The following is an 11,020-nucleotide window of genomic DNA, read 5'->3' on the forward strand; positions in this document are numbered from 1 at the left end:
GAGGCAAAGGGATTGCCTGTGGCTTAGAGCAGAGTGAGGGGAGCTGGTTTGTCCATCTGTCATGTTCCCAGCTGCCCTGGTCTTGCACCTTTCTGAGATGGAGAGTTATCACTCCCATGTTATCCTGAAAAGCCACGTGGCACTGCTGAGAGCAGAGGGATCCACTGCAGACTACTAAATGTCTCACCCTTTCTCAAGGTCTCAGCACCCCACTTCTAGCCAAGGACACATGCGGCTCATTTCACCAACCCAATGACATTCCCTCGGTTGGGCATAGCATCTCTGCACATCTCCATTGGGGCTTTCAGATAACACAATGGTGCTATGAGAAAGATTTGCATCCTTAAGGGCAGCTCACAGCTTGGAAGGACAGCTCAAGCAGATAGCCAAGTGTCCTAACGATGGCATCTGATTAAGAGAAAAATATCTCATTCCCCATCCCACAGCCCCACAGGTTAAAGGAAAATTGGAACACCTCATTCCCATGAACACACCTGCATGGGAGGACCCACAAGATCAGTGTGTGACTCTGCAGCTGAAACTGCCTGACTGAGGGATCAAGGTAACAACATCAATAACACAGTCAAGTGGAAAAACAATGAAAAATAGAGTTCTAGCTGAGAGAGGCAAGCGGAGAGACAGCCGGGCACTCAGGACAGTGTTACCCTTACCCAGCTGTGCACGCCACCTCCCGGACATCAACATTGCCGGGCAGTTGCTGTCAGTCCGTGTGCTCTGCAGGGGGAACTGGGCATGTGGCTTGAGAGCACTATAGTAATCCTTCCCCTGACCCTCCCCTTGCAACATCCCCTGGAAAATATCCTAGGGGGATCTGGATCTGTGAGCAGCCCTGACCCACACAGCAATCTCTTGATAGCAGAAGGACCCCGCTCTGCCCTGCCTGGAGGTTGCTCCTTCCACCCACAGCTTCGCCCCACAGCGCCGTGGGGAGCTCCCCGGGCAGGCTGAGTGCTGACCCTGGCAGGCAGCAGAGTCCCTGCCCCAGCACACAGCCCCTGGGGCACAGGGACCCTGCTCTGAAAGACAGCCCTGGGCATCCCTGGGTGCACACCCAGCTTCACAACCCTGCAGCAATCCCTTGGAGTAGGCAGCCATCATGTCCTGTCTCTCTGATGGTGCAACAAGAAGTCCCTGCTTTGGAGCACATCCTCATCTTCTACAATAAACTGTGAGATTCCTCATGATAGATCCCATAGGCTGTGGGATGTGCCAGCTTTAGGAGATCTTTCCACGAACTGCAGATAGATTGCCCTGCAGCCAGAGACTTACTGCATCAAAGGCTGAGAAGATTTCTCCCCCAGTGAGCTCTCAAATTTTCTCCCGACACAGACTGCCTTTAACCTCTCTCTGCCTCACTCCTCTCCCCTCGGTGCCTGCAGGCAGTGCCCTCAGCCCTGCGTTGCTTTGCAGAGGACTTGCTTCTGGGCAGAGCTGTCTCTCTGCAGCGCTGCCTGCTTGCCAGGAGTTCCCTCCATGCCAGGAGTCCAGCCCTGCAGCAGAGGACCAGCCCAAGGTGGCACTTTCTCTGCCTCCTCTGGGCTCCCTCCAGGTGTCCCTGGGGCTTCAGGGGAACCTGCTGTGAAACAAGCTGAAGTCATCACTTATGCTCCCTCCCACATCTGGGAAGAGAGTCTTCTTTCCAGCAGTGTCATTTCTCCTGTCAGAGAAGGAGTTACATCAAGAATCACCTAGACAGGACAACCAGAAGGTGACAGGGAGGGATATCCTTTACCCCTGCTGAGGTAAGGGATTCATCCCAGTCATTCAAGGCATCCCATCCTGAGTTTGTAGTCCTGGGGCTAGAAGAGGACTCAGCTCCCTCACATGCAGACCACAAATCCTCAGGAGGTGGGATTCCTCTTGCCCCTGTTCATGTGTGCACAAAATAGACATCTGCATGTGAGCTGCTTGTCTCCACTCCCTTGCTAATTAATGTTGATTGACGGAGTTGTTCTGGTGAGAACACCTGGTGACATCTGAGGTGACATCAGAGTTTGTCCAAGATACGTGCAAGCTCTAAAGGAGCAATGCTGAGAGAGAGGACAGCATCTGGGAGCACCATCTTGGAGCGTGGTGGGGAATTCTTTCGGTAGACGGAAATGACACCAGATGTTTACATTTAGTACAACTAAAACTTTCCCTGTTCCTTATGTCCACAGCAGCCTGTAGAGGTATTCGGCTGACCAAATGGAGCTAAGTTCCTCTCTTTCTTGTCTCCATCAGTCTGTTACATCAGACTGTAATGGCAGTTACATGGACATCCCTCCATTGCTTAACCTAATTCAGGGCAGCTACTCAATGGCCAAATAAAGGCCTTGTAGTGCTACATGAGATGCCAGTGCTCTCCAGCACAACTGCATGGTGCTGGCAGGGACAGCACAGGACCTACAGGAAAACCATTCCTGTTCAGAGCGGGTGCATGACAGACACCCCAGAGAGTGTTGCAGACAGATTTGGTTTCTTTAGTACATGCCCAGGTGGCATCTCAGGCAGATTCGGTTTCTGTTGGCCAGCAACTGAATCCCACCACTGTAGTGAGGTCTGACCCAAGCTCATCCTGCTGATGCAGAGCCGTTCGTGAAAAGGAAGCCCATCACACTGGGGTCTCCAGTCATTTGGCTACTCCCAAACTCTGTTGGTTCTTCTTTCAACAATCCTTTGTTCAGCCCCTTGATGATACAATCAAGGAACAGGTCAATGATTGTCACAGTGTTCCTGGATCACAGCATGTCCAAACCCAAGGACATTTTCAGCAGCACCTTGTCTTCCTGAAGATCAGCTTCACCTCCACCACATGCCTTCAGAGGCTTCAGCGACACTACAGACAGCAAAACCTTCTCCTGCCAGGGCTACAGAGCCCAGCCCTGCTTTTCTGGCCTTGTGGGGAGCAGTATTTCCTCTTTTGGTGCCTTCACATTGCCATCTGCCATGCACTCCAGCATGTCTCTGATCTCAAGCACAGCATTTGCACATTTTGGGTCAGGGGCACTTAGTACAAGGTTTACCCAAGGCAAGTCTGAGATTGGCCCCAGTGCTACAGCTGAGGTGCTGCAGCCCAAAAATGCACCAATGCCCTCAGCCTGGGGCACAGACAGGAGGAGCTGGAGTCCCATGTGCCACCATAGAGTTTTGACATTGATGGAATAAATGGCAAGGTGTGGTGGGACAGCTCACAGTGATAGTGGTGCTGCCATGGTGCATATGGACTTTTCAGGAGAGGCAGGCTGGAATGATCAGGAGGGGAATGTCTTCGATGTGCAGGAGCTTATTGTCTATATGGAGCTCCTCTACGGGATGTGCAGCAGGTTGGGTAGGCGTTTGTGGGTGAGGGTCAGAAGAGAGGCCTGTTAGTCTGACATCGTGATAGGAGACAAATCACCTACAATCAGGGTAAGGATGTGGAGAAAGACTTATTTAAGCAAGCCATGGAAATCTCCAGATCAATGATCCCAGGTCTCACAGGGACTTTAATGACCCTGACTCTCACTGGAAGGCGAGCACAGCAGGATGCATACTTTCCAACCCCCAGGTGTCTGGGGTCTCTTGGGACAACTTCATTGCACAGGTGCCAGGCCATCAAAGGTGCTGCTCACCTGAATCTGGTCCTTGCAAAAGAGGGAGTGCTGATCAGGGATGTGAAAACCAGTGTCAGCCTTGGCTGTAGTGACCATGAAATAGTGGGAGAAGATTTTAGCCTCTTCAGGGGACTTTTAGTGGTAGTGCCATGGGCAGCAGCAATCAAGGGCAGCGGAGCTCACTACAGCTGGTCTTTCAGGAAAGCATCTTCCAAGCACAAGAACTGTCCAAACCAATAAGCAGGAAAACAAGCAGACATTTCAGGAGAGCAGCTTGGCTAAAGAAGGACCTCATCAAGAAGATCCATAGGAAAAAGGAAGCGTTCAGGAGGTGGCTGCAAAGACTCAAGGAGGAATTTAGAAATAAGGATGTTTTAGGGAAGCCAAAGGTTCCCTAGTGTGGACCTTTGCAAGGGGTTCAAGGGCATCAAGAGGAGCTGTTACTACTTCAAGAACAGTTAAAGAAAAAACAAAGATGCTGTGTGACCATTAGAGAATTTAGTAAGAGCAGGTGTAGATAGATCTGAGATACTCTATCCCCTTTGCTTGCTGTGTCTTTCAGCAGACTGCCTTTCATCTCTTCACCCAACTCTTCAACTGAGTTTCTACCTGTCCTTTCCTATGTGTCTCACTGAAGGTTTTCCACTAAGGTTACCATAGTGGAAAGCAGACTTCAGCAGAGGCAACTTGGACTTCATGTACAGCTGAGGAATGTGTTTTATTTTTTACTGAACTATTTCTTTCTTTCTTTTCTTTTTCTTTTCTTCTCAAGTAAGAAACGTCCTTCTGTGACTGTGTACAGCTGGTTCTCCAAATAAAGCAGGTGGGAATTGCTGTAAATTAGCTGAATCATTGAGTTACAGCCTTTAGAGGAAAAAGCTTAGATTTGAGAAAACATGATGTAACTCCCAGGTGGTGATGATAGAAATAGCAGGGTATGTGGTGATGTGGTGGTGCATTCGTTCCCCCCTTTCCCTTTTTCCAGGTTCACTCTAAGACCTCAGAAATTCCTGATAAACTTTGGCCCTCCTGTAATGAGTCAGGGAGTGAAGTGTCCCTTGACTGCTCCCAGAACTCCTACATGGCCAAAATTAAGAACAGCACTGGCTGTACCAGAACTTTCGCTACCCAACCCAGGTGGAGTCCAAGGTTGGGAATAATTCATCATTTCCCTGACGCCCTTATCTGAGTTGTATCTTGAGTAGAATGACACTATTGTTGATGAGGTCTTGAGAATGGTCACAGATGACTAAAACCAATCATCTAACGAACCTATAAAGAGTGGTCCTCAGTGAGACCCTTTGAGCTCTCCCGGACCACAGTGGGCTGCGCCCAGAATCTCCCTCTGAGTGGGACACCTCTCAGAGTTCTCAAACTCTCAAGTTTGTGAGACTCAGAGGATCACCGAGACTTGGGCTGAAACACTCCTCAGCCGAGACACTCCTTGGGGCTCAACCCTTCGCCTGTTGGGAAATGCCAAGGCATTTAATGTGAGTATTTCACGAGACTCGAGGGGAATTTTTAACAGGTATACCTTTATAAATTTATCTAGCTTTAGGCCTTTATAAACTTATCTAGCTTTGGTACCATATTCATGTTCATATATATATATATATTGATTGGTCTAGATCTTTTGCACATTTATGTGTATAACCACTAAGAAGTATCACTTGTAGCTCAGTTGTTTTAATATTTGTAGAAAACTTGACTAACTCCTTTTTTTTGTAGCTGCCAAATTGATTAATGCTTAAGTATTGTTGAACTCTAAGTTGCTGCTAATAACCCTTAACCGTTTAGTTATAAACCGTTGCCCAGGTCTGAGACTAAGGGTAGATCCAGCCGCACCTAGACTCCTCTCTGAGAAGGAGTTTAGAGAGCAAGGGGGTCTACTCTGAACCTTGTGACTCAATGGGAGGGCCTCCTTATCCCTTTTGGAGTTAGACACAAACCGTTGTCCAAGTCTGAGACTAAGATTGGATCCAGTCGGGTCTTCTCCGAAACTCGTGACTCAACAGGAGGGTCGCCCCCTTACCCTTTTATCCTCAATCTCTGTACAAATCATTCCAACACAATTCTGATACGATTTTGTCCTGTGTATACTTAATCCATGTAATGAGTAATAGAGTGAACCTTGCCATCAAATTCTGTTAAGTCACGTTTCTATAAATTTCTATTAAAATCACCTTTTGCCGATATCTTTGTCAGTGATCTTTAAAGTGCCCTTAAACTACTCATTCGTGATAGGTGAGTAGGGTGGGGTGGGTGGATGGAGATTGCCTATATGGTGTCTGACAGAAAGGATCTTACTTTCCTACATATTCAGTCTTCATCAGGAGACACTCTGGATCAAGATGAATTGAAGAAGGCTGATACCACTTTTTCTTGCATGCCAAAAAACAAAGAAAAGTGGAAATAAAGAAAAAAGAAATCCTGTTCTACTGTTATTTATTACAGAAACCACCTCTGTTTGGCTACACTCCTGAAAAATCTCAAATTAGCCACACAGGACTTGAAGGCTTAAGGAAAATTATGTCCAGAGACTTGGCTCTTTTGGGCTTTTTGGATGTTTACGATCCCTCTGGTGACAAGTTCCTGAACTGCAGATACTGCAAGATTGAACAAGCCTCTTAGAGAAGTGGAAGGCAGAAGCAAAACCCACGTTTCTGAGGGCATTGGGGGTCCCACTGAGGGCTATCGCTGACAAAGCCATGAAAGGAAAGGCTGGTCAAGGTACCTGTCCCCTGGAGCTCTTCAGGCAAAAACGTGAAGGCACCAGTTACGGGTGGTAAAGGCAATGCGGAGGTGGCTCTGATGCCATGTAAGCCCTTGCTGTTTGTTTATGACCAGAATGGCCAAGCCCTGACCCCCAGGACCTGGTAAAGGAGATCGTTTCCTTCACGCATTGCTCGGGACTCCGCCTAGGGCCAGCGTGAGAGTGTGTGTGAAGAACAGAGCTTGCTCCAGTTTCACAAGCCTATGAGACAATAAACCCTAACCCAACCTTACCCTAACTGGAACCTAACCCTAAACCCAACCATCAATCCTAACCCAACCCTACCCTAACTGGAACCTAACCCTACGCTAACCATAACCCTGACTTTATCTTAAACCTTATCCTAACCATTGCCTGACCTTAGCCCTACCCCAACCCTAATCATAACCCTCGGCTCTAACCATAACCCTAACCTTAACCTTACCCTAATCAAAGACTAACCCCACCCTAATTGAAGTCTAATCCTAAACCAGCCTAACTCTAGCGATAATTTAAACCGGAACGTGAACCTTAACTAATGCTAACCTAACACTTGGGCATAGTGGGAGCACAAGTGGGATGGACAGACGAGCGTACTGATATCACCTTGTCAGTGCTGGCTCAAGGCCTGAGCAGTTGCCTTCTGCTTCCTCATGATCTGGAGGCTGTAGGCACCACTGTGTGTCACCCAGGTCAGACTTTTGGGTCAGATGAACCATTTTTCAGTTCTCATAGACTATATTCATTGTTTCTCCAATGACTCTAACAAGAGCTTTGTCACCTAAGGTATCCAGGCTGCAGATGGCACATTTCTCATGCAATGACCTCTTGGAGTAGCTCTACTGACCCCGAACTCTCTCCATATTTACAGTCCTACAGCTCTGATGGGAGGAAATCACCCTATAGCGCCTGGTTGCTCCAAGCCACAGCACGGGTTCTTCGTAGCCTTTCTGACTATTCAGTCTTTTGGTCCTGGTGAGAGATGATATTATTGTCTTAATCCTGACTTTGTTGGGTAACCCAAAGGACAGACTGGAGGCTGTTGAGTTTTATGTAGGGTTTCTGAGAGATCAGGGAGCGCATTAACCTCACACAATGGCAGGAGATACGTTCCTCTGGAAGGGGTTATTTGTGCTATTGGCTACAAGGCAGCTGTGGTAAGAATCAGTCAACCAGTTTTTAGGCATCGGGGCAAAATTCATCTGTACAAATATAAAGATCTGCAGTGTAGTGGCATGACACAGTCCTTTTTTCCTTCTCATGCATACATCCCAAACACCAGCCTTGTCTCCAGGCCTTTTCTGGATGTGAACCAGCATGCAGACAGCACAAACAGTTGGAGTTCAACCTCTCAGGGCCAACTCCGTCTAACGTGGGGCTAACGCGGGGCACAGGCACAGGTTGGAACCCAGAGCAGTGGAGGTGCAGAGAAGCCTTTTCCGTTGCTGCACAGTAAGGTTAAACCCAGATTGAATTGGCTTATTTGCTGCTGCCCGGCTTCCCCCCCTCCCCTCCTTCCACAAGTTGAGCAGCTAAACTTCATTTCTTGGCTTCTCTGCTTTTTAAAGACATACAGTTTTGCTGGAAATTACTAATCAGGCTAACACCCATGATTCTGACAGTCTTTCTAAAATTGTTGCTGGTGCCGCGGGTGTCTGGGGAGGAGCAGTGGCAGCACCAGCATTCCCACCTTCTCTCCTGAGGCTGCTTGCTAGCTGTCTTATAACCAGGTGAGAGCGACAGAGAGGTGTCCAGAGAACCATATCCAGGTGTTTTCCAGGGGAATGACAGAGAGGAAAAGAGGTCACCACTGCGTCCTGCAGCATCATGGACTGAGGAGTGTGCTCCTGCCTCTTGGCTCCTGACAACGGTAAATCCCTTTCGGCATGCCCCCAAATGCTGAGATAGTGTGGCAGCAGCTGCAGGCATCTGTCCAGCTTGGCTGGGCTCACTGGAACGGGCTTCCTTCAGCTTTGAGAAATGCTGCCCGTGAGATGGGCACCATATAAGAAGTACTCCGGCAGTTTCCCGTGAGCAAAGCTAGCCTGCACTGTGCTCTAGCTGTGATCTTGCAAAGCACTGAGACATCTGAGAGTTAAAAAGAATAGGCTGTATGTTTGAGGACATTTTCAAACAAGCAGGAAATGCTGGTATGAGGATAATCTGCATGTAAATGGTTGCTTTGAGTTAATGCATTAATTTAAAGTAAATGTGGGTATCTCTCTGTTTTTTTCAGAAAGTAAAGTATTTAATTTTTCTGTACATTTATGTGAATAAGTAGGTAGATCAGAAAACAATCATGGTGACTTTTCCCTCACGCAAACCCTAATTTTATCTTGGAAATTTTGAATGGCACCTCTATGAGATCGATAAAACTCATGGGAAAAAGGCAGGAATACCCTGGAAAAAGAATCAAACTATTAGGACCACACGTTTTTGTGAATGTTTTTCAGATGTTTCTCTTGGAAAACCGCCCTGCGTTTTTCACTTGGCTAATCAGAATGCTTTTATGACATGTCTTCCGACCTGCTGGTCTCATCATTAATAAATCAGAGTGTAAGAAGACTTCTCACAGGGTGTTAGTGATAGCTGGAGAGACACAGCCAGCATCCCCAGTCCTCTGCCTGGAAGAAGATGTTCCTTTCCCATGTCAAACTGGGATTCCTAAACATCTTTCAGCCGAGTCTCTTCTTCATAAGAAGAAACCTGCTATTGTGGTGCTGCTTGCTTGTAGCTCACATCCTTCAACTGTGCCCAGCAAGAAGTCTTTCTGCTCTGGGAAGGTGGGAAATGCAAAGGGAAGGCTCAGTTCCCCAGACAGCGGGAGCATTGCTCTGCTTCTGCAAGGGTTTGCAGGGGACTGGGAAGCATTGCAGGGTTGGGATCAGAGTGAATGGGCCCTGGGCCGGATTGGGAAGCTGTCAGAAATCCAAGCGCCAGAGCAGGAAGTTTAGGAATGCTGAATTATTCAGGACTCATTCAGAAGTTAGAAAAGCCTGGCCTGTTCAGGAAAATTGGGTCTCGCGAGGAGATCGCCCACTTCTAATCACTTTCTTCTCTGTATGACTGAAAACTGCATGAAGCAGTTTGATTGCTTGCCTAAAAATGTCTTTTAGTGCCCTGAAAACTTGTGATTTATGCAGAAACTGCTGCTTATCTGTCTTGTTAAAATGTCCCACGGATGCATCAGTGTCACTGGATTCATTGGCCGATAGAGGCCTGTTTTACTTCTGATGGGATTCACCCTTCACCATATAAAAACCAATGATTCAGCTCTAAGATAATCTCCCAGATCTTTGCGTGTGGACACAGCGTCAGGGGATGGGCTCTTACGTGTGAGGAGAGCTGGGATTAATCTCTCTCACTAAGGTCTAAGAATCAAGTCATGCCTTGCCTTGCTTTGTTTTGATTGCCTCGCCTTGCCTAGCCTTGCCTTGCTTTGTCTTCTCCTTTTTCTTACCTTTCCTCCTTTTCACCCTATTTCTTGTTAAAGTTCTTACATTAAATGCAGCTCTTACAAGATCTGGACAAGGAACGTAAGCAAGGCGGTTCTTAAAGGGGCTGGTATTTACCCATTTTCTTCCTTTCTTCTCGTCTATCACCAGGTATTCTATTTAGTAAAACCACCTCTAAACCAGGAAGTCAAGTTTCTTTTGTCCATATGACAAAACCCAGTCATTCAGGCTCAAGGATTCCGTTCTTTCCTCTCCTTACAAACCTCCCTGCGGCAAGCAACTCGTGTTAGATTTCCAAACATTCATGCAGATCTTGGTCAAGCTCGCCCAATCCTGCAATCACGTGTATGTTGATGTTTGTCGTCTTTCTCTGGGCTTGAAGTGTGTGTGATGGTGGATAAGCCGTCAGCATCCTCTAAGAGCCTGTTGTTTGGATTGCTCTGTATAGGGAAAATGCCCCAAAGAAAAGGCTTGGAGAACCACACCGTTGGATCTGGATTCGTTCTTCTGGGATTTTCTGACCACTCCAGCCTGCAGGGCCTGTGCTTCACAGTATTCCTGGTCATCTACCTCATGGTCCTCACAGGGAACAGCCTGATTGCACTCATCACAGTGGTGGACTCAAGCCTCCACAGCCCCATGCATTTCTTCCTGAGGAACCTGTCCTTCCTGGAGATCTGCTACACGTCAGTCACTCTGCCAAAAATGCTGGTGGGTTTCCTGACGGAAGATGGCAGGATCTCCTTCCTTGGCTGTGCTGCCCAGCTGTATTTCCTGGTTTTGTTGGGCAGCATCGAATGCCTTCTCCTGGCTGCCATGGCCTATGACCGCTACATAGCCATATGTGACCCCCTGCACTATACCCTCATCATGAGCAGGGGTCTCTGCATCAGACTGGTGGTGGGGTCGTGCATGGCTGTCATACCAGTGCAAGTAGGACAGACCTACCAGGTGTTCACTTTGCCCTTCTGTGCATCCCATGACCTTCACCACTTTTTCTGTGATGTCCCCCCTCTGCTGGAACTGGCCTGTGCAGACACTTTCTGGAACCAAGTGATGCTGTACACCATCATCCTGCTATTCGCAATCCTTCCCTTCTCCTTAATAGTTATTTCTTACATTAAAATTATCGGGGTAATTCTGAGAATACCTTCAGACCTGGGCAGACACAAAGCCTTTTCCACCTGCTCTTCACACCTCGGGGTGGTGACGCTCTT

At 47.8% G+C, this 11,020-nt stretch overlaps 1 protein-coding gene across 1 annotated transcript in view; it reads left to right on the forward strand.

The window, feature by feature from the left end:
* The first annotated feature begins 10,256 nt into the window (after positions 1-10,256).
* The window catches only part of LOC104079559 (olfactory receptor 10AG1-like), a 966-nt gene continuing 202 nt past the window's right edge, over positions 10,257-11,020 (forward strand). Inside the window, exon 1 of the mRNA XM_009581638.1 lies at positions 10,257-11,020. This exon is cut by the window's right edge and continues 202 nt beyond it. Coding sequence (XP_009579933.1) covers positions 10,257-11,020 — 764 coding nt within the window.

Source organism: Fulmarus glacialis, unplaced genomic scaffold (assembly GCF_000690835.1).
Source record: "Fulmarus glacialis isolate BGI_N327 unplaced genomic scaffold, ASM69083v1 scaffold3440, whole genome shotgun sequence".
Taxonomy (NCBI): domain Eukaryota; kingdom Metazoa; phylum Chordata; class Aves; order Procellariiformes; family Procellariidae; genus Fulmarus; species Fulmarus glacialis.